At 41.1% G+C, this 21,847-nt stretch overlaps 1 protein-coding gene across 3 annotated transcripts; it reads right to left on the bottom strand.

The window, feature by feature from the left end:
* Window positions 1–1,434: 1,434 nt before the first annotated feature.
* Window positions 1,435–21,721, bottom strand: crygn (crystallin gamma N). Of its 3 annotated transcripts, none has more exons than XM_062957517.1 (4): window positions 14,200–21,721; window positions 13,390–13,638; window positions 8,157–8,305; window positions 1,435–1,643 (listed from the first exon to the last, which is right to left on the bottom strand). In XM_062957517.1, exons 1-4 carry the CDS (start codon window positions 14,218–14,220, stop codon window positions 1,508–1,510), a joined length of 555 nt encoding a protein of 184 aa, XP_062813587.1. In that variant the 5' UTR covers window positions 14,221–21,721; the 3' UTR covers window positions 1,435–1,507. The 3 variants fall into 3 exon arrangements, with proteins under 3 accessions (XP_062813587.1, XP_062813588.1, XP_008110474.1); XM_062957518.1 differs by having other exon boundaries at window positions 8,157–8,302; XM_008112267.3 differs by having other exon boundaries at window positions 8,157–8,302; window positions 13,390–21,721.
* Window positions 21,722–21,847: the final 126 nt, after the last annotated feature.

Raw genomic sequence — 21,847 nt, 5'->3', positions numbered from 1 at the left:
GAATTCCAGGCAGAAATAGCAACACGGACGCAACATGTCCAACACAAACACAGCAGGAATTTTGTGGAATCCGCACCGCAAGTTATGTTTTTCTTTCCAGGATGTCCTGGTCCTGACATGGGGCGCAGCAGACAGGATCCTGGTTCAAAAATGCAGCTTGTAGGAGCCCTAATGGAGGCCCCCCCAAGACCTCCAGAAAGACCTCACAGCTTCCAGTTCCTCTGTTACCTGGGTTTTCACCCAAAAGTCTGCCAAAAAGCACCTCAAGGAGACTGCAAATAGGGAAGTGGGAACAAGAATGGAGTAGTGGTTTGAGCATTGGAGTACAACCAGGGCTTCAGTTCTTCACTTAGCCATAGAAACCAATTGGGTGACCTTGAGTGAGTCACATACTCTCAGCCCCAGAAAACCCTGAGACTAGGTCACCTTAGAGTTGCCATGAGTTGGAAATTACTTATAGGCACACAACAACAATAGCAGCAGCAGCAACAACAACAACAAATCCATCCACCCAAATAGCCCTTTCCTCCAATATGACGCTATAGTTATACAACAAATTTGACAGAAAAAGTAGTTCTATACACAGTAATGCTACGTAGTAATTACTGTATTTACGAATTTAGCACCAAAATATCATGATGTATTGAAAACATTGACTACAAAAATGCATTGGATAATCCAGAATTTTGGATAAGCAAATGTTGGATAAGTGAGATTCTACTGTATTATTATATTGCTATATTGTACTATACCTCTATACTGCAACATTATTAGTAATATTATATGCAATGTATACTATGCAATTATTATATATTATTATATTGTACTATATTATTACACCACTATATATATAATACACTATCTGTATTGGTATTATATAATATACTGTACTATAGTATGTTGTAGTATATATAATATCTAATATATTACATTGCAACATTATTAATATTATATAGAATATATTGGTGGTTAAAGTCCGGGGAGTAGGGTGAGCTCCTGCTGTTAGTCCCATTTTCTGCCAACCTAGCAGTTCGAAAACATCCAAATGTGAGTAGATCAATAGGTACTGCTTCAGCAGGAAGGTAACAGTGCTCCATGAAGTCATGCCGGCCACATGACTTTGGAGGTGTCTACGGACAATGTTGGCTCTTTGGCTTAGAAATGGAGATGAGCACCAATCTCCAGAATCGGACACAACTAGACTTAATGTCAGGGAAAACCTTTACCTTTACTATGTTAAGGATTACAACCAAACTAAGCTTTGGTCATCATTTATGAGGAAAAGCTGAAATCCTTGATCATTGGTCATGTTGGCATGAGGTCCTAGGGATTATAATCCAAAAGAAGCAATATCTCTATGTTCTGAAAGACTCCAGGTTTGGTCTGGATTAGCTTGGTTAATAAAACAGAAGACAAACAAACAATCCAAACACACAGGATTTAAAATCTTTATTTCCAAGGTGAGCTTAGGAAGGTTCAGGACTATAGTTTTTCACCAGGCGGTGGGTTAAAAATAGTTGATGACTCTTCTGATGGACTGGATGGTGGCGCTGGGAGCCTGCCACTCGTTGCAACTACGGTAGTCCCCCCTTTCAACAACATACATCTGGCCACGGTAATTGGGTTCCTCATATAACACCCACCTGAAATAGAAGTGAAGTGGATTATATTTTCAAAATACTGCAAGCAATATTTAAAATTGGATACAGCACCATTTTAGCCAAACATCGGGCGACCCAAATATAGGGACCATGGCTCAAGGGCAGGAGTGGGGAAAGTATGGTGCTTAGATCAGATGTGTCTTCTAGGCTGTTTTGTGGCTCTCAATCTCACTATTTTCCCTAAACAGACCTCTTTCTGATCCCCAAAAGAGGTAAATTGGCTTGCCTTGGAGCCTCCAAGAACAACAGTTGCAGCAACAGAACAAATTGCCTTTTGCTAAGTTTGTGAGGTTCCTTTGCACTCGATGGCTTGTGAAGCCACTTCCAATTCTATGATTCTAGGAAAAACTGAAGTTGACTTCTTTTCTTGCTTGTTGTCATTTTTGGCAGTCTGTGAGAGTTTCAGGATCAAAACATTGGTCCTCAAACTCACTACGGAGAGAGAAAGGGAGGCGAAACAGTCCATGCTACATTTAGAACTTCTTTCCACCCACATTTTGCCAACTACAAGAAGCATTCTGCTACTCATTTCTGCTTACCGATATGCAAATGGGTAGGGCATACAGCACGAACTAAAGACAACCAACTGCCATGTCGACTAATGAACTAGATACCAAGACACCACAAGTGGCCCTTGGGCATACCTCGCATTTGATGGGATGAGCCAATGATGAGGCTAATGAAGTTCAACAGGAACAAATGCAAGATACTCCACTTAGGAGCAAAGATACAGAATGGAGGATGCCTGGCTCGACAGGAGTACGTGTGAAAAAGACCTTGTAGTCCTTGTGGACAACAAGTTAAACACGAGCCAACAATGTGATGTGGCGGCTAAAAAAGCCAATGAGATTTTGGCCTGCATAAATAGAAGTATAGCGTCTAGATCCAGGGAAGTCCTGCTCCCCCTCCCTTCTGCTTTGGTCAGACCACACCTGGAATCACGCTGTGTCCAATTCTGGGCACCACAATTGAAAGGAGATGTTGACTCTAAACTGGAATGTGTCCAGAGGAGGGCAACTAAAACGATTAAGGGTCTGGAGAACAAGGCCTATGAGGAGTGGCTTAAAGAGCTGGGCATGTTTAGCCTGTAGAAGAGAAGTCTGAGAGGAGACATGCTGAGGGCCATGTATAAAGATGTGAGGGCCATAGGAAGGAGGGAGCAAGCTTTTTTTTCTGCTGCTCTGGAGACTAGGACATGGATCAATGGCTTCAAACTACAGGAAAGGAGATTCCAACTGAACATTAGGAAGAACTCCCTCACTGTGAGAGCTGTTCAGCAGTGGAACTCTCTGCCCAGAGTGTGGTGGAGTCTCCTTTTTTGGAGGCTTTTAAGCAGAGGCTGGATAGCCATCTGTCTGGGGTGCTTTGAATGTGATTTCCTGCTTCTTGGCAGGGGGTTGGACTGGATGGCCCATGAGGTCATCTATGATCCTATGATTCTATTTGGCCAGAAATGGGAAAGAAAAGTACAAAATTGTATATTTTGTCAAATGGCAGATTTGTGTGAAGCCCAAAGGAGTGGATTGATGACAAACTGGATAGGATATGATATGCAAATTGATGATTTGGATGTCATTAGATTGGGTCAGAGAGCAGGTGGCATATCCAGGGTCACCCAGTGGGTTTCCATGGCTGATCAGCCATTTAAATCCTTGTCTCCAATCATAGTTTTTAAATTGTTAGATTTTAGCCTGTTCTTGTAAGCTGCTTTGAGCCCTGGGGGAGTGTTTTTAAGATGTTTTTAAAAATGTTTTTAAATTGTTAGATTTTAGCCTGTTCTTGTAAGCCGTCCCGAGCCCTAGGGGAGTGTTTTAAAGATGTTTTAAAGATGTTTTTAAATTGTTAGATTTTAGCCTGTTCTTGTAAGCCGTCCCGAGCCCTAGGGGAGTGTTTTAAAGATGTTTTAAAGATGTTTTTAAATTGTTAGATTTTAGCCTGTTCTTGTAAGCCGCCCCGAGCCCTAGGGGAGTGTTTTAAATATGTTTTTAAAGATGTTTTTAAGATGTTTTTAAATTGTTAGATTTTAGCCTGTTTTTGTAAGCCGCCCTGAGCCCTGGGGAGTGGCGGCATATAAGTTTGAACAATAAATAAATAAAATAGTTGGACACTAAAACCACTATGAAATACCAGCTCTCACTCCCCCATCTGTTTGGGGTGCTTTTGGCAGGGTTTGGGGTGCAAAATCAAGCAATAGGAGAACTGGAGACTCTGGGGACATCTGGGAAGTTGGGGGGGATCATTGTTAGGGGTTCTAAACATTGCATTTTTGAATTAAAATCTTGGCCAGTGTGCAATGCTCAAATCATTACGGCATGCTGGCTCCCCTCCATAAACTGCAAATCCAGGGATTTCATCGGTGGAACCAGAGCCGTTAAAGAGGAATCAATAGCACTCCATCGGTGTAATGCACCAGGTCCCTGTGAGCCTAGGATTTTGTAGGGCTTTTAGCCAACTCTTCAGGAGAAAGCTCCTGTCCCCGAGAGGCCCGCATTCAACAGGCATGCTTGACCTTTCCGCCAGAGAGTGCCTACACATTTCTGCTATTTCGCCCTCCTTAGAGATGCTCTCTTGGCATGGAAGCATGATGTGTAAACCAGAACTCCAGCTGCGCCTTGCACAAGCCAAGCGCTCCCTGGCTCCGGCACAGAAGCACCCCTTCGGCCTCTCCTCCGTCTCTTTCAGACATGCTTCTCTGGTGTGTTTATTTGTTTGAGAGCAGCGCATGGGACAACAAAGCCACAAGACAACAACAAATTAGGACATAATCACAGAGCAATTCCATTCCTTGAAAGAGGGCGAGGATTTGTACACACAGAGAAGGAGGCACACTCCTTCTTCCCTTGGAAAATACTCATTTTTTGGTCAGAGACGATGACAATGCCGTCCTGCTACTTAGTTGGTGGTTAGGGTTTTTTTTTATATAGGGAAAATGTTTCAGAGGCGGGTATGAAGTGGGTGGGAGAGAGACTGTTGGAAAAGGATCACAAAGCAAGAATGCAGCCTTGCAGGAAGGATATAATCTGAGTTAATCATGCTCACCATAAAAAAATAAACCCTCATTAAAGTGATCCTTTCATGCCTCATGCTGACCTTTGTTTTGGATGAGCAACATTAACAGTAGACATCTTGAACTGGATGACAACACGGCAATCCTTTTATTGCCATATCATGAGCAGGATCTCTAGGGAATTGCGAGAATTTGGGGATTTGAAAAGAAGCAAAGGTGTGAATTTGGGACTTTTTCAAAGCAGATCGGGGTGACAGTATGGAGGAGGGTAAAATGAGGACTTTGCCCCGCAAATGAGAATTTCTGTGCCCTGCAAGTCTCTTTCAACCTCCAAATTTCTAGCATTGTAACAACTTGAAAATCCAGTGAACATTCAGAAGCATAATATAAGCATCCAAAGAAAAGAGGCAGGCAAAATGACCAAGGGAATGTAAACATTGGTAGTAAAGGTAAGGGTTTTCCCCTGACATTAAGTCTAGTTGTATCCCATTCTGGGTTCTAAGCCAAAGAGCCGGCGTTGTCTGTAGACACCTCCAAGGTCATGTGGCCAGCATGACTGCATGGAGTGCTGTTACCTTCCCGCCAGAGCAGTACCTATTTATCTACTCGCATTTGCATGTTTTCAAACTGCTAGGTTGGCAGAAGCTGGGACTAAAAGCGGGAGCTCACCCTGCTCCCCGGATTCGAACCGCCGACCTTTCGGTCAGCAAGTTCAGCAGCTCAGCGGTTTAACCTGCTGCACCACTAGGGGCTCCAACGTAAACATAGCAAATGTGAAAACTCCTGGTGAGAATAACTTTCAGTGTCTGAAATGCTTTGAAATTTGCAGAAAGAAGGAAAATTACATTTGGAAGAGCAGAATTCGTATTTGGGTGGCCAACGCTGCTTTGTGTCTTGGTCAAGAGATAAAAATTAATATAATAATAATAATAATAATAATAATAATGCCTTCATATCTCCTTACCCCGCCTCCCAGCTACAAACATGGACAGCTCTGAAAGCATGCCAAGGAAAGAGAAGAAAAGAATTTCAAATGAATGTAATTTGCCTTATCTATGAAAAAAAAGCTAGCTAAAAAGCAAAACAGGCATTGAAAAAAGAGAGTGAGATCAAGCTGAGTGAAACCAAGCTGAGCCTACAATAAAGGAATAAATGCATATTATTCATATATTAAGCAACTCGATGCTGTTGAAATATTACCTGCAAGATTGCAACACGCTGGTTATCAGCGAGGAGTCTTGGCAATCCAAAGGCAGCCCAAGAAAGACTGGCATGGGTTGTGCTCTGAAGCTGTGGTTCCTGCTTCTAGTCTTTATTTTTAGACGTTATTATATTTTGTCTGGCTGCATCTGAGGGTGAGAATAGTGTTCCAAGCCTAGTACATCCAGATCAGGGGCATTGGAACCAAATATTTGCTTTGGCACCTTTATTTCTGGCTGCATAGTAATATACAGTAATCCCAACCCAAAGCTTGGGAAGTTACTTTTGAAAAGGAATTAATTATTTTATTCAGTGCTCTGGTGATCTCGTCCATGTTCCGGTTATTACAGTCTGGAAAAATAAGTTGCTGAGTTACTTGTTGCTAACTTTGAACTACATTAAATGGTCAGCATAGGGTTGTCTTACGATTAAACAGAGAAGCCAGACTTGGCCACGGTGGTCCACACTCTTGTTACATCTTGAATAAACTACTGCAACGTGCTCCTCTTGACCTTCAAAAAGAAACTAAAAACGTTGTGGGACCAAGCTTTTGGCAGTAATGCAGTGCAATATTTAGATGGAATATATACAATTTGACTGGAACTGCTTCTGACTATGATTTCGGATTATGTGGCTTTAGAAATTGGTTTTAATGTTTATGTGTTTTAATCTTCCTGTTTTTAATGTGTATGACTATTTTATTTTTTGGTCATGTTATTATCTGTCTGTTTTATGTGGCATCGAATTGCTGCCTATCGTAAGGCCGCTTTGAGTTCCCTTCAAGGTGAGAAGGGCCGGGTATAAATACTGTAATTAATAATAAATAAAATACCTTCTATTTCCCACAAGAAGGCACTTCAGGTATTTCACCTTAAACATACAGGAAAAATGGGAAATAAATTACAAATAAGTCTTTCTCGTTGCCGCACGAGACGTGAATTTCCTCTCGCTGTTCCAGACCAAGTCAGTACATGAACCCCAAACTGAATAACAAACACCCAGTTACCGTTTCGTAGGAAAATAGTGAGTTACAGCTAATAAAGGTAAAAAAAAAAGGTAATGCCATTCCAGTTTGTTACTGCAAAAGGTAACTATTTACCAAGGTTACTTCCAAGTGAATACTGTAATCTAAAGTAGCAGGAACTGCACAATCCACAAATAAGAGAATATGGTCTTTCAGACACAATATGGATATCCGTAATAACAAAGACATTATTTAAAGGGGATGTTTGAGAGTTTTACGTGAAAAGCACTTAGTTGCAGGTGTTTGGAATATCTTTAGTTTTATTACAATAATTGGATACTCCTTGGCTGGGATTGATTAGCTGGAGATCTCATAGCATCATGAACATGTGTACATTTTCTTTACATCTATGATGTATGATCTATGGTGGCACAGTGTGTTAAAGTGCTGAGCTGCTGAACTTGCGGACCAAAAGGTCCCAGGTTCAAATCCTGGGAGCAGAATGAGCGCCCACTGTTAGCCCCAGCTCCTGCCAACCTAGCAGTTCGAAAATATGCAAATGTGAGTAGATCAATAGGTACCGCTCCGGTGGGAAGGTAACGGCGCTCCATGCAGTCATGCCAGCCACATGACCTTGGAGGTGTCTACGGACAACACTGGCTCTTCGGCTTAGAAATGGAGATGAGCTCCAACCCCCAGAATCAGTCACGACTGGACTTAATGTCAGGGGAAACCTTTACCTTTACCTATGATTGTACTCTCATTGTGCAATTGATGTATTCAGTTTGTGGTTGTGTCAGCAGAGCCGCACACATGTAACCATTTCACATGGGCGTAAAACCCTACTGGAGTGCCATTGGGTCAACTGGATTTACCTATGTGCTAATTCACCCCTATAGATCTTCTGCCCCATGGAAAAGTTTGAAGAGACCTCATGGGCCATCCAGTCCAACCTCATTCTGCCAAGAAGCAGGAAAATCGCATTCAAAGCACCCCCAACAGATAGCCATCCAGCCTCTGCTTAAAAGCCTTCAAAGAAGGAGCCTCCACCACACTCTGCAGCAGAGAGTTCCACTGCCGAACAGCTCTCACAGTGAAGAAGTTCTTCCTAATGTTCAGGTGAAATCTCTTTTCCTGTAGTTGTAGTTTCCTAGTCTCCAGGGCAGCAGAAAACAAGCTTGCTCCCTCCTCCCTATGACATCCCCTCACATATTTATACACGGCCCTCATCATGTCTCCTCTCAGCCTTCTCTTTTGCAGGCTAAACATGTCCAGAGAGGTAGGGAAACGGTGTAACCTGGACATATGTTGCAATATTACTTACGCTCCATCCCCATAGACTTTGATGGCATTGATCCAGTCCTTGGACCAGCCTTGCTTACTCAAGAAAGAGCAGTCTTCAGTGAATTCCTGGCTGCGGCCACTGAAATATGTCCCTTCATAGATTTTTATTCGGTAATGCTCCCCATGCTGCTGATAAGGATGAAGCAAGATTTAGTTTTCACGGCAAAAATAGTTTGAAAAAGAGCACTGTATCCTGTACAAAATATAGGGAAAGTATTTTCCATTTACCATTTAGTTCACCATCTTCTTTCTTGCACATCCACATACCCTTTAAGGTACCAGTGACCACAGTTTGGTGCCTGAAATGTTAGCCCTGTTTCTGGGTACCGTATATACTTGAGTATAAGCCGACCCTAATATAAGCTGAGGCACCTAATTTTACCACAAAAAACTGGGGAAACTTATTGACTTGAGTATAAGCCGAGGGTGGGAAATACAGCAACTATGGGTCAATAAAAATAAAAATAGATCCAAATGAAATCCCTGCAATATTTGCAAGCCCTATGTTCATATATATCTATCTAGACATCTCTCTCTATATATATAATTATATCTATATAGGATTTGCAAAGACTTGCAAATATGTGAGATGAAAATGCATATATACAATTAATGTATACACATAAATACAGATATACAGGTACATGGAAATCTCTGGCTATCTATATGTATATAGGATTTGCAAAGAATTGCAAACATATGAGGGGGAAATTCATAAAATTAATGTATATAGATAGATACAAATATAATGGTACATAGGGATTGCAAAGGCTTGCAGGGGGGAATCCCTATATATCTGTAGCAGAGATTAACAAATATTTCAGGGAAAAATGTTTATATATATATATATATTCTTCTTCCTGACTTGCAAGGGCTTCTTTCCCTTTTCAAAACATTCCCTTGGTTAAGAGTGAGGGAGGCTTTGGAAAAGAAAACATTGATAAGGGAGAGTAAGATGAGAGATAAATATATCATATATTGCAAGCAACGGCCTCCGGGCTCCAGCTCATAAAGACGGCTGAAAAACTCGGCTTATCTTCAAGTATATATGGTATATTTGGCAAGCTGATTTCAAAAAGGGCCCCTGCTTTCCCCTATCACCTTTTGTTTTTGAGATACAGAACATATGCCAGCTACTAGGCACCATCTGCTCACCCAAATCATAAGCATATCTAGGAAACTGGTGTTGGTGCAATGCTATCTAATACAGTTTTCTGAATCGGCTCCCCAAATAACCCCAGGAACAAGTCTAAAAACCAAGACACCAAGGAAAAATGTTTTAGGAATGTGAATTGATCATGCTCAGGTCAAAAGACTGCAGCATCACCTTTGACATCTACAAATGATCCAGACATGTATGCATAGAGAAACGAAATGAGAATCCCGTCCGGGACAGAAATATTAAGAAGATATTCCAAGATACACAGATCTTGAGACTGTTTGCCTCAACCCCCCCCCCCCCCCAAATGAATTTTTCTTTAAATTTCCAGTCAAGGCTGATTATTTACACAGGATAAATGCTGTGAAGTGGCAATAGACGGAGGGAAAATAAACCTCTCCCCCTTCGCCGCTTTGGTTTCCGCAGCCCAGCTATGCAAGTTTTTGGGGGTGAATTGAGGTAATGTCCTTTAGGAATCCCACCCCCAGACAACTTTTGTTCTGCACGGAATTCACAGACAGGTATTATTTTCTTAATTTTTTAAAAAAAATCCTTAATTCAATGATATCTAATAGGTTTATAAATGGAATAATGCAGGAAATGACTTGGTTTAAGGTATCAAAAAGGTTACAAAATATTTGCAGCTGTGAGATCTTGCGTAAGCTTGAAATGGGAGTCAAAAAGAACTAGACTTCTATACACAGAGAGAGGAGGAAGAGCATAAAATTTGGGGAGTAAAGGACAATTTCATTGGGGAGAAGACTTCTTATTTGAGGACAATGCTCTCGATTCTTTCCCTGTGCTGTTGCTACACACTTGGAGCCAGAAAAGTCTGTAATGACGGTGGTCCAAAACTTGGGCATCACAACCAAAAGGGTCTGTTTCTATTTGTGACGAAGGCACAGACTGAGACTTTTTTTACTCTACTGTCAGTTTTAAAGAGACTTGAGACACAAAACATGGCCAGTGTTGTAGTCTAAGATCTGGAAGATCCTGGGTTCCCTAAATCAGGAATGCAGCCTATTTGTGAATTACAGTTCCCCAAATTAACCATATATACTTCATCTTCAGTTCTCTTACACCAGAAGCGACTTGCAGTTTCTCAAGTTGCTCCTGACACACACAAAAATAATGACAGTGGCAATGCTAGGAGCCATAGCTCCCACCCCTGAAAAAAACCCCCTAATGTTCCCAAGCTCTTTCCGAAACCCAACCTTTTAGCACAATATGAATTGCTTTTTACCTTTACTTGGAAGGAAAAACACATTACTCAAAGCAGGAAATATTGGTAAACTTGCATATATACCTGGCATTGCCTGAATCTGCATGTTCTAATGCCAGCCTCTGCCCCCACTAAAGCAAGGCATTCAGGTTGGAAAGGCAGCCACCTACCTGCTTTCTCCCTTCTCCAGCCTTGAGAAGGCATGCTTCATAGTGTCTCCATAGCAATGCTCTGGCAATCAGACTCTCTGAGAATCTCCATTCTGATGCTCTTGCTCTCTGTCACTTGTCATCTCTCCCTCTGAGTTAACCTTCCTGTCTATGCAGTGCCCTCTTGTGGTCGCATCTGTGTAATGCTATGCAAGGCTAATTTGGGGGGCCGTGCTCCTGAAAGGGGTAGATTTCCAGTTCAAGATCTGCCACTATTTTAAATTGGATAATGAAGGGTATGTGTACCAAGGTTGGTCCAGATCCATCAAGCTACCTAAGAGCCTTTGTGGAACATACATACAAACATATTTTCACTTTTATGTACATACATACTTTTACGTGTGTGTGTGTGTGTGTGTGTGTGTGTGTGTGTGTATATATATACTAGCTGTGCCCGGCCATGCGTTGCTGTGATGAAGTATGGTGGTATGGGAAATAAAGTATTGAGGAATTGGTGGTAGTTAAGGTAAAGGGTAAAGGTTTTCCCCTGACATTAAGTTCAGTGGGTCATATAGCTGTGTGGAACTGCCATATAATCCAGTTAAAATCAGATAATCTGTATTTTATAGGCAATGTGGAAGAGGCCTAAGTGAGGCCTAACTCTGCCTGTCCCCTGGGCTGAGTGGGTTGCTAGGAGACCAAGTGGGTGGAGCTTAGCCTTCTAACTGGCAGCAATTGGATAAAAACAATTATTCCTCTCCCTTTAATTAGGACTTTATTTTTCTTTTCTTTTTGTTGTATGAACGTAGAGGCATGGATGAAGGGTTGTGCTGCCAAGTTTAGTGTTTCTGGGATGTGTAGTTTTGTTGTTTTGTCCTAGGCCGAAATTTCATTACCCATATATATATCTGCAGTGCCATGCGTACTTACAGGAAATAACATATTATTGAGCTCAGTGGGAGTCTGTTTGAATAGACAATTGGTGTTTGACTATTACAGTGGAGTCTCACTAATCCAAGCCTCACTTATCCAAGCCTCTGGATAATCCAAGCCATTTTTGTAGTCAATGTTTTCAATATATCGTGATATTTTGGTGCTAAATTCATAAATACAGTAATTACAACATAACATTACTGCGTATTGAACTACTTTTTCTGTCAAATTTGTTGTAAAACATGATGTTTTGGTGCTTAACTTGTAAAATCATAACCTCATTTGAGGTTTAATAGGCTTTTTCTTAATCCCTCTTTATTATCCAAGATATTCGCTTATCCAAGCTTCTGCCGGCCCATTTAGCTTGGATAAGTGAGACTCTACTGTACTTACGTACTTAACAGCACAAAGGAACAGCTTGTGCTTATTGTACAGTAACTTTGGCTCGATCTGGCCATACATATTAACAAGAAAAATGGTTAGATGGAAGATGGATGCAAAGAAAGACATACAGTAACGTGTTGTATCCTGCACGTTTTATTCCTTTGCAGGCGCATTAGTGTTAAGGGCCTAGATCCTACACCGTGTTGCGTGATCTAAACCTGTGTTTATAGTTACATGGCAATTGCCTTACACCAGCCTTTCACCTCAATGGCAACATTATGCAACCAATTGTGTATCTGCAAACATGGCTGCTTACAGTTCCATGGGGAATGCGTAGTGTCTGTTTCTATAATTTAAATTAAGAAAGTGGAAAATGAATGGCATAGATTGTTATGGTTTTTGTTGATATGTAGTGAAATGTTTAATCCATTGTGGCTGTGCAAGTGTGTGGATTTGTTCCGGCAAGCATTCCAGCAGTCATGAGGTTAATTGCAGTGAGCCCTGATTGATGGCTAGAATGGCAAAGGACCAAGACTTCTGTTTGTGTGCTACGTGACAGGAAGATATGTCATAGACTGTGGAATGTGAAGATGTGCTTCGGTGTACTGATAACAGACTCAGAGAGACACGGAGAAAACTTCATGATCTGTTTTTGCCAAGGCAAGATGTGTCCAGACAGCTTTGGTTGTTAGCATTGTAAATATTCTTGTAAAATAAAGTCTTTAGAACCACTGGGATCAGCAGATAAGATTGACTGAGTTGTTGTTTTTTGTTGGTGCCACTTTGCAGTTGCTGAGTAGTCTGATGGATGAGCTAAGGTGAGACCTGACTCATCAATCAGTCTGGACGCTGGTTCCCTGACATAGATGAATAATGTGTCATCCAAGAGTGTGCAGCTGCATGACTGGAATCCCGATGGTTAGTCCAAACTAATTTACTTAACTGTTGGATGGGGAGTCAACGTGTAAGTAAATCCAATTGGTTGAATGGCTCTTCTCTAGCTGAGAGTAAACACAACCATGCTAAATAGTTACACTCATTTATTTATTTATTTATTTCTGATATTTCTACCCCGCCCTTCTCCCCGAGGGGACTCCATTTATTCATCCATGAACTGAACATGTTCATTGCTCAGTGCCTCCCAAAATTATGAGCGAAATGTCTCTGTTATGTTCACTCACATTGCAGAATCTGGGGAAGATTTGAGAGTGCATGCCCAGAAGTGAAGATCTGAAATTGGGGATATTGGGTGCATGTGTGTATGCCTTAAAATCCTGATAAAGGATCTCCCTTCCTCCATGAAACAGAAGGAGAAAGCATCAGAAAATGGGTCTCACGCAACAACGGGTGGAAAAGGTGCACTAACCATTCCAATTGGCTTGCACGATCCCATCCGGTCATTGTGCCCGTTCCAACGATAGAAGCTGGGGTATTCTCCACGCTCCAGGATGTACTGCTGGCCTCGGAAATCCGAATGACTGAAGCAGACCCAAGCTCCGGTTTGTACGTAGATGGCGTTGACGCGGTTAGTGAAGCCCCGTTCCTGGAAGTTATCACAGGGCCCAGAGACCTCCAACTTTCTGCCTGTGAAGCATTTGCCCTCATAGAAAACAATCTGCAAGGAAGATATGCCATGAATGAAAGATACTATAAAATGCCAGTCCCAGTACCCATTGGGATTCCAAGCACATGGCATTTACTGCCAGCTGGATTTAATTTTGCATCCAATGAGAGACAGAGAGAGGGAGACCAAAAAGGAAACTGGATTAGTGTCTTTGAGCATAAATTACAGCTCAGCTCCAGTTTACAGCACTGTGTGTGGTGCATAATGCAAACTCCCTCTTGGCCTTTTGTAAACACCAAGTTTCAAATTTTATGTTTGGACTAATTAGGGTATATTCCATGTTTCCATTCACCCTTCATTCTTCTCTTTAGGTCACCAGTTAAGGGAATGTCCCCTTACTTCAGACCACCCTGTCTGTATGGTGACTCCACCCTCAAGACAACATAAGTCTACAGGGTTTCTAAAGCCTTACTCCGTCAAGCCATCCCATCTCCCGCTGGCACATTAAGCTTTTATTTTCCATCTCACAGTGTTTCCTTTAAAAAACATTTAAAATCTAAGCAAAGTTTGAGAGTTCTTTTTTTTGTAAATAATAATAATAAAGTTACTTACTTTTCCTGAATACTGAGACATGACTTTTTTTGATGATCTGCCCGATGCTCAAATTGAAGCCGACTCCCCAATGGGATTTGCAGAACTGATGAAAGCTGTATATACAGTATGTATGTATATATATATCTCGGCGACAGGGAGACCCGTTTGGGGTCCTAGGGGCTGCCAAACAATACACACCAGCAACGATTCATGCTTAGCTGGCAAGAACCACATGCCCCGGCCTCTGCTGATACGAGGGTTTTGGTTTTGATTTAATATGGACAAAAGCATCACTTGACGGGGATTTGAAGCATGAGCTCCGTACATTGACAGTTGCCTTTAGAGATGTTCATTTAGAATAGGCAACAGTGGAAAGGTGGCCAACTCTTCTATGTCTGTTCATTTCTTTTTAATATACAAGGTGCATTTCCACTGGAGGTTCTCCTGGAGGCCATAGTCAATGTTTTCAGAAGATGTCTTTGAAACAGCCAGAAAACATTCATAGCCCTGTCATCAATGAATTCAGTGGCTTGGACCTATACGTGCACAAGACAGTACTATCGCCAATCTATCATCCTTCCCCTAAAGACTTCTGTAAGGGTTGTCTGAAATTCTTCACATAGGGAATACCTGGGTTTTCAAGCATCCAAGTACTAGAAGACCAATAAAATACTGGATATACAGTTGATCAAAATCTCAGTATATTAATTGCACCTATGCTACATGACTCCCCAAGCAGCACAGAGCATCATATCAGCTAGATATTTTCCTGGCTTGAGATCTATTCTTATGCTAAACCAAGGTTCAAATACATGAAATTATCTCCATTATCCTTTGTTTTCCAGAAAATAGGTATGTGATGTACAAACAGTTAAGGCTTCTCAACTTTGGCTGTCGCTGTGCCTCCCTTTTGAACATAGCAGCCCTGCTAGATCAGCTTCATTCATTGGGCATTTGGTTCTGCCAATGGCCAGCCAAAGGCTTTTGGACATCACTCATAGTCACCGAGATTATTAGTCTTTGGTAGATTTCCCTTCTGTGAATTTTAAAGCACAATACAGTTATAACTTTGGAAGGGACCGCAAGGACCGTTTCGTTCAGTCCCTTGCCACGCATGAATAGTACACAACGAAAGCATGCTTTAGAGACAGCCATCCAATTTCTGTATAAAAACCTCCAGAGAAGGAGAGTCCACAAGCCTCTGAGGCAGTCTATTCTGTTTCTGAAGTTCTTCCAAATGTTTAGGTAGGGTCTCTTTTCTTCAATTTTTTTGATGTATTTGTTTGTGTTCTCTGGAGCAACGGAAAAAACTCCATCTGCTACACAACATCCTTTCACATATTTAAATATGGCTATCTTATCACCTCTCAATCATCTCTACTCCAAGCTAAACATACCCAGCTCCTAAGACACTCCTCATAGGGATTGTCTTCCAGACCTTCTACAATTTTGGTTGTTCTCCTCTGGACATATTCTTGTTTGTCAATATCCTTTCTGAATGGTGGTGTCCAGAGTTGGGCATATTATTCCATGTGAAATCTTACCAAAGCAGAATAGGTTATTGTTATTATTTCCCTTGACTTAGACACTATATTCCTATTGATTCAGTCTGGATTTATATTGTCCTGTTTGGCTAACACATTGCACTGCTGAATCATGTATAGCTTGGGATCTACTAAAACCCCTCTAGATCATTTTCCCAATAATTTTGATTTCCAACCCTGTCCTCTCCTAATTTGGTGTCATCAGAAAAACTGATAAGCATACTTTCAGTTCCATTTTTCAAGTTATTTGTGAAGATGTTGCATACCACCAGGCTCAAGACAAAGCCTTCTATTCCAGAGTCAACCACTGATGATCACCTATTGTATTCAGTAGATCAAATAGTTACAAAGCTCCATAATAGTACTGACTAGTGCATGTTTTAACAGCTTTTAAATTTCAGTTCATGCAAAAGTGTTTGTACGTCCTCCTTGGTTTTTTCTGACATCACACTTTCCCTCTACATTGGAATTGTTTAGAACGTGTACTTCAATATCTTGCCTTTAAGAAATCCCCATATTTCCCTAAGCAACTTATTAGCTTTCTTAAAATCTAAACTGTATCTGTGACTACATTTGGTGTACCCTTTGCTCTGTATAAGAAATTCCAAAGAATTCCACTATTTCCTCTTCATTGACCAGATCATGTTTTTTAGGATCACATTCAAAATAGTTGATCCCCTTGTTGTCTTCCAACTTCTAGGCAATTAAACTGTGAAGCAAGAGGAGAATTTGTTGGACATTACATTCTTGGCCATGTTTGGCTTCCAATAAACATTTGGTTGATTTCCCATTACTATTTTATCTCCTTTTTGAATGTTGGGTCATTAGTTCCAGGAAGGCATCTCAGTTTTCAGTTTGCCTTGTGGGGGTCTTTAGGAAACTCCCACCATATCATTGTTGTTTCCTTCTTAATTTTTTACCCAAATGATCTTAATCTATTTTGTATGCTTTACATTATAAATCTCCCAAGTGCGCACATTCCTGACATGGAATGCTCCTTCTCCTCCTCACCTGTTTGATCAAAGTTTTGTTACTACATTCCAATCATGATATTCCTCCCACAAGATTTCAAGGATGCCTATTAAATCATATTTGCCTTCCTTTGTTGAGAAACAATTGCTTGACCCAGAAGTGGAGAATATTGGCCAGAGATGTAGAGAAGCAATGCAACATTTTTGTCCATCCATTGTGCAACATTCCCTACCTCAGGTAGGAGAGAAATGTCAGTGTGCTGGAAGAAGCAAAGACCACCAGCATTGAAGCAATGCTCCTACACCATAAACTCCGCTGGACTGAATGCCACGTGGTCCGAATGCCCAACCACCACCTCCCAAAGCAGTTACTATACTCCCAATTCAAGAACGGAAAATGGAATGTTGGTGGACAGGAAAAAAGATTTAAAGATGGTCCAGAGAGCGCTGTGATTCACTGTGTCGAATGCCTTTGCAAGGTCAATGAATGCCATGTACAGAGGTTGGTTTTGTTCCCTGCATTTTTCTTGGAGCTGTCGATCAGTGAAGATCATGTCCACTGTTCCTCTGGAGGGACGGAAGCCATTCTGGGATTCTGGGAGGGTGTCTTCTGAGACAGGGAGAAGGCGGTTTGCAAGGATTCTTGTGAGGATTTTCCCAGCGGAGGTTAGAAGGGAGATACCACGATAGTTCCCGCAGTCTGTTCTGTTCTGTGACAAAGAACTGGTGGGATCACAAGCCTGAAAAAGTTACTGAACATGAACATGTCAAGCTACTCTGGGATTTCCAAATCAATTCCTACCTCACAATCATGGGGAAAAAATGAGATATGGATTGTTGATGTTGCAATCCCAGGTGACAGCAGGATTGACAAGAAGCAACTGGAAAAGCTGACACAACACAAGGATTTAAAGATCGAACTGCAGAGACCCTGGCACAAGTCAGTAAAGATGGTCCCAGTGGTGATTGGCACACTAGGTGCAGTGCCTAAAGAACTTGGCTGGCACTTAAACACAATCGGCACTGACAAAATTATCACCTGTCAGCTGCAAAAGGCCACCCACCTTACTTGGATCTACATGCATTATTTGCTGATACATCACACAGTCCTAGACACTTGGGAAGTGTCCAACGTGTGATCCAATACAACAGCCAGCATAGTTATCTTGTTTGCTGTGTACTAATCTTGCTGTGTATCAACTACTACTACTACTACTACTACTACTACTAATAATAATAATAATAATAATAATTCTGTGGGGCTAAACTATGATCCCTGTGCCCATATTCACTGTTTCCTCTACTTGCATCTGACAAAATGTCCTCTTGGATTTTTCTAGGTTTTCTAGACCAATGTTTCTTCAACTGTGTTCCTCCAGATGTTTTGGATTTCAGCTCCCACAATTCCTAACAGCTGGTAAGCTGGCTGGAATTTCTGGGAGCTGAAGTTCAAAACACCTGGAGAAGCTGAGTTTGAAACACTGCTCTAGACAATTCTGTGCTATGCTTCTGCCACACGTCATCTCTGTAAGATAGATACCCAAGAATTTTCAATGTCCTCCAAAGCAACACTATGGTAACATCTGGTAGATGTTCAATTTAATGGGGTTTGTATTCTCCATAGTTTCCGGTTTCCACTGTAAATTCAGGAACATACCACTCATGGTTAAGGAGGGGTGTCATTCTTTCTCTAAACTCAGCCACCGTTAAAGACAAATAACACAAATCTGATCTTCAACAACAGAGGCCTCCACAAGACTCTGCAATGACAATCTCCTTTGTAGTTCTGCAGGGATTTATATTTTCCTCCGCAAAGAACTAATTGCCATGGCCCAGCAAAGTACCCAAGGGGTATATTCTAAGAAATGAATTTTATATTCCAACCTGCTTCACCAGAAGGTAGTCCTTTTCTGTAACACAGCATACAATTGCTGCCCTGATATGATTTACACCAAGGTCAAAATAGTTTCCATACCGCTTGGTTACAACCCCCTTTTGCCCCATCTAGAGCATGAAATATGTTCTGCTGCATTACAGGGTTAATTCCTCTATAACCAATAGATATGGAGTGAGAGCAAACCAGCTCAGCAAGTGCTATTTTTATATCAGCACATAATTTATTAGCAGGAACATTTTATGCGCTCAACGCACTCCAGAGACACAGCTAATTAAATCTTCCTGTTACCTCCGAGGAAGGAGCGAACGCTAACAACTCCTTCGCTACACAGGAGAAACTGGGCCAAGAGGCTCCGAGTTTTAGAGGGAGTCAAGTCAGCCTGCACCAGGAGTTAGGATTAGGTCCATGTGAAAACATACCAGCTCCATGTCTCAGTGTTTCCATTACAGGGATCTTGCAGTGGTTTATTGCATGCAGAAATATGGGGTGCAGTGGCACTGGAAACTGTCTGAATTCTACCATCTTTCTTAGCAGTCCCAAACTTGCTAACCCAGTGCTGTGTGGTGTGGGAATTAAAGTACTATATAAACCTTCACATACGACATTATGCAAAATTAGCAGCAAAGAAATAAAGGGAAGCCAGAGTCCAAAGTCCTGATGATAGGTAGCAAAACTATGTTTCCTGCATTTTAGCAAGGTAGTCAATTTCATATGGGTTGCTGGACCATATTAGTAACCTGCCACATGCTGCAAACTGTCAAATACACCCTTTGAAAGAGACAAAATCAAATACAGTATGGTCCTTGTATCCACTGAGGATATATTCCAGCGCACACACAGTTCCTTGGATACCTGAAATCGCGAATAATAGTGAAAACTGTACCTCTACTAAACTTGGGCCACAAATATACCATAGAATAGCACTCGGAAAACCTAGTGATGCCACCAAGGACTTCCAAGAGATGCCACCAAGCACTGGAGGTCTCTCTAGGCCCTCCAGTGTTATTCTATGTCATACTTGGCCTGGAAAAATATCAGAATTGCACTGGAGGATCTAAAGAGGCCCATCATTACTTCTGGGACGAATTATGTTTTGGAGCTGTAGCCATAAAGTCTATAGGTCAGGGGTAATGTTGTATTACTGTAGTCAAACTGTTCTCCTGAAAGCAAATTTGTAAAAAAAACAAAGCCCATCCTTTCAAAATTAATAATCAATTAAGCATGTGGATGCTACATTAATTTTATATTACCCTACATTTTCTCCAGCTCTATCAATATCAATAATCTCATTTAATTTACACAACTTTTTGCTAACTAGGCTAAGAGTCAAGGTTTACTGTAAGGTTAAATCTGAAATCAAGAGTGGATAATTTATACAATACTGACATTCAATGTCATGTACAAGTAACTTCCAAGTTGTTTTCAGAGCAGAATTGAACTACTGTTAGGAAGTAAAGAGCTCCGTTTTATTTCAATGTAGCCTGAACGTTCAACGATTTTTTCACCAGGTATGTAGGAGACTTGCACTGCATGCAAAAAAAAGAAAGTAGCAATTTGATGCTATAAACACTGGCACCTTCTGATGAAAAGAAAATCTACCAACTGTAGCAGTACATTTTTGTAACACTAGACATGAAGATGCAATCTTTACTTGCATTATTAAATTGGCACACCCTAAAACATAAGGCATCAACGTATTTTTCATTTTAATCAGAGCCACTGACAGTGCTAAAAGGTTTGTTTACAGGACTTAAATATTTTTGGGGGATTCATATTCAAAGATGTAGTTGTATGTCTGTATCAGCATACAAAGGACTCCTGCAACACCTTTGAGAATGCATCTGCAGAAGTAGTCTAGGTCTACACAAATTTATGCTTCAGACATCTTCCTCTGAGTTAAGACTTTATCAAACAAGGCAAGCAAAGTCAGGATCACAGCTAGACCATCACTTTTTGTGACAGTCTTTATCATATGATGCTGTGTGCATCCTGCTATTGATTTACTTCCCCCACATGGTTTTCCCATCCCTAGCAAATGACAAATAAAATACATCAATAACTCCCCTGCTACATTTCCATCACATACCTTAATGCGGTAAGTCCATTCGGCTTCGGTGCCAGCAGTAATGTGACATTAAGGGACTCTACTCCTCTCTCCTCTCATTATTCCTAGCTTGTTTGCCTTAATACACATACACACACACTTGCCTTTTCCCATGATGATGAAATTGCATAACTGCATTAAAATAGAGAAATGTAGTGCAGGAAGGTGAGGTTACAAAGATGCACGGAAATATGATTGTGGGACTACGGACTGCAAATGGACATAGTTACACTACTGAAGAGAGCTGCCACATAAAAAGTGCTTAACTTGGTACATATCCACTAAAGCGATTGTAGTTAGTGTCATAAAAAGTCTTATATGTAAAATGTGTTATAAGATTCCTTTGGGGATTAATAACAGCCATCTGATTCAAATATTCTCACTCTTTGAGGACGGTGGCAACAACTAGCTAAGGCAGTTAGTTACCTACCAACCTTGCCATTCTCACACTCTGAAGTAAAAGTAATGCCATGGAACTTTAAAATGTTAATTGATATATCATATTATGGACATTTGTAGGTAAAAACATGTTTGAGTTGAGAGGCCACCAATTTGGATGAAACTGACAGGAAAAATGAGTTCAAGATACCTTGCATATCTGTGATTTCATTGACGCAGGCAGTTCCTCTACTGACGCAGATTGAAACCATTCCATACATAGCTGCTATAACGCACCCAGTGGCTATTCTTCTTATGAGACTGAACAATCAGCAAAGGTTTTCCCATGAATGATGGACACAGGGATGCCCTTGAGGGCCAAAGTGAAACATTGCTATTTGGCAGAACCTGCTGAACATGTGCTCATTTAACAGAGCCTTCCAGAACCCATGGTGGAAAAACCTGGTATCCAAGATTCACATTTTAAAAGTGATTGCTATTGTTCCAATTCTGAGCCGGCAGCCAAGAAGCATGGTGGGATAATATACTGCTCATATTTTTTAAAATTCTTGTTCTCAAACTGGGAAATATGCCCCAAATCCATTACATTCAAAGACTATGGCCTTGTCATATAATTACATTTGAAGACTGCTCTGTTGAAGCCTGCCACCATACAGTTCAGGAGTAACACACTGGATTACAGTGCTTTAGGAAACTGCTGGAAAATGCTGCTAATGTGATGTGAGTTGCAATCTTAAAAGGATCCCAGCTA

The sequence above is a fragment of the Anolis carolinensis genome, chromosome 6 (genome assembly GCF_035594765.1).
Source record: "Anolis carolinensis isolate JA03-04 chromosome 6, rAnoCar3.1.pri, whole genome shotgun sequence".
NCBI lineage: Eukaryota > Metazoa > Chordata > Lepidosauria > Squamata > Dactyloidae > Anolis > Anolis carolinensis.
This window is presented reverse-complemented; position numbering and strand designations above follow the sequence as displayed.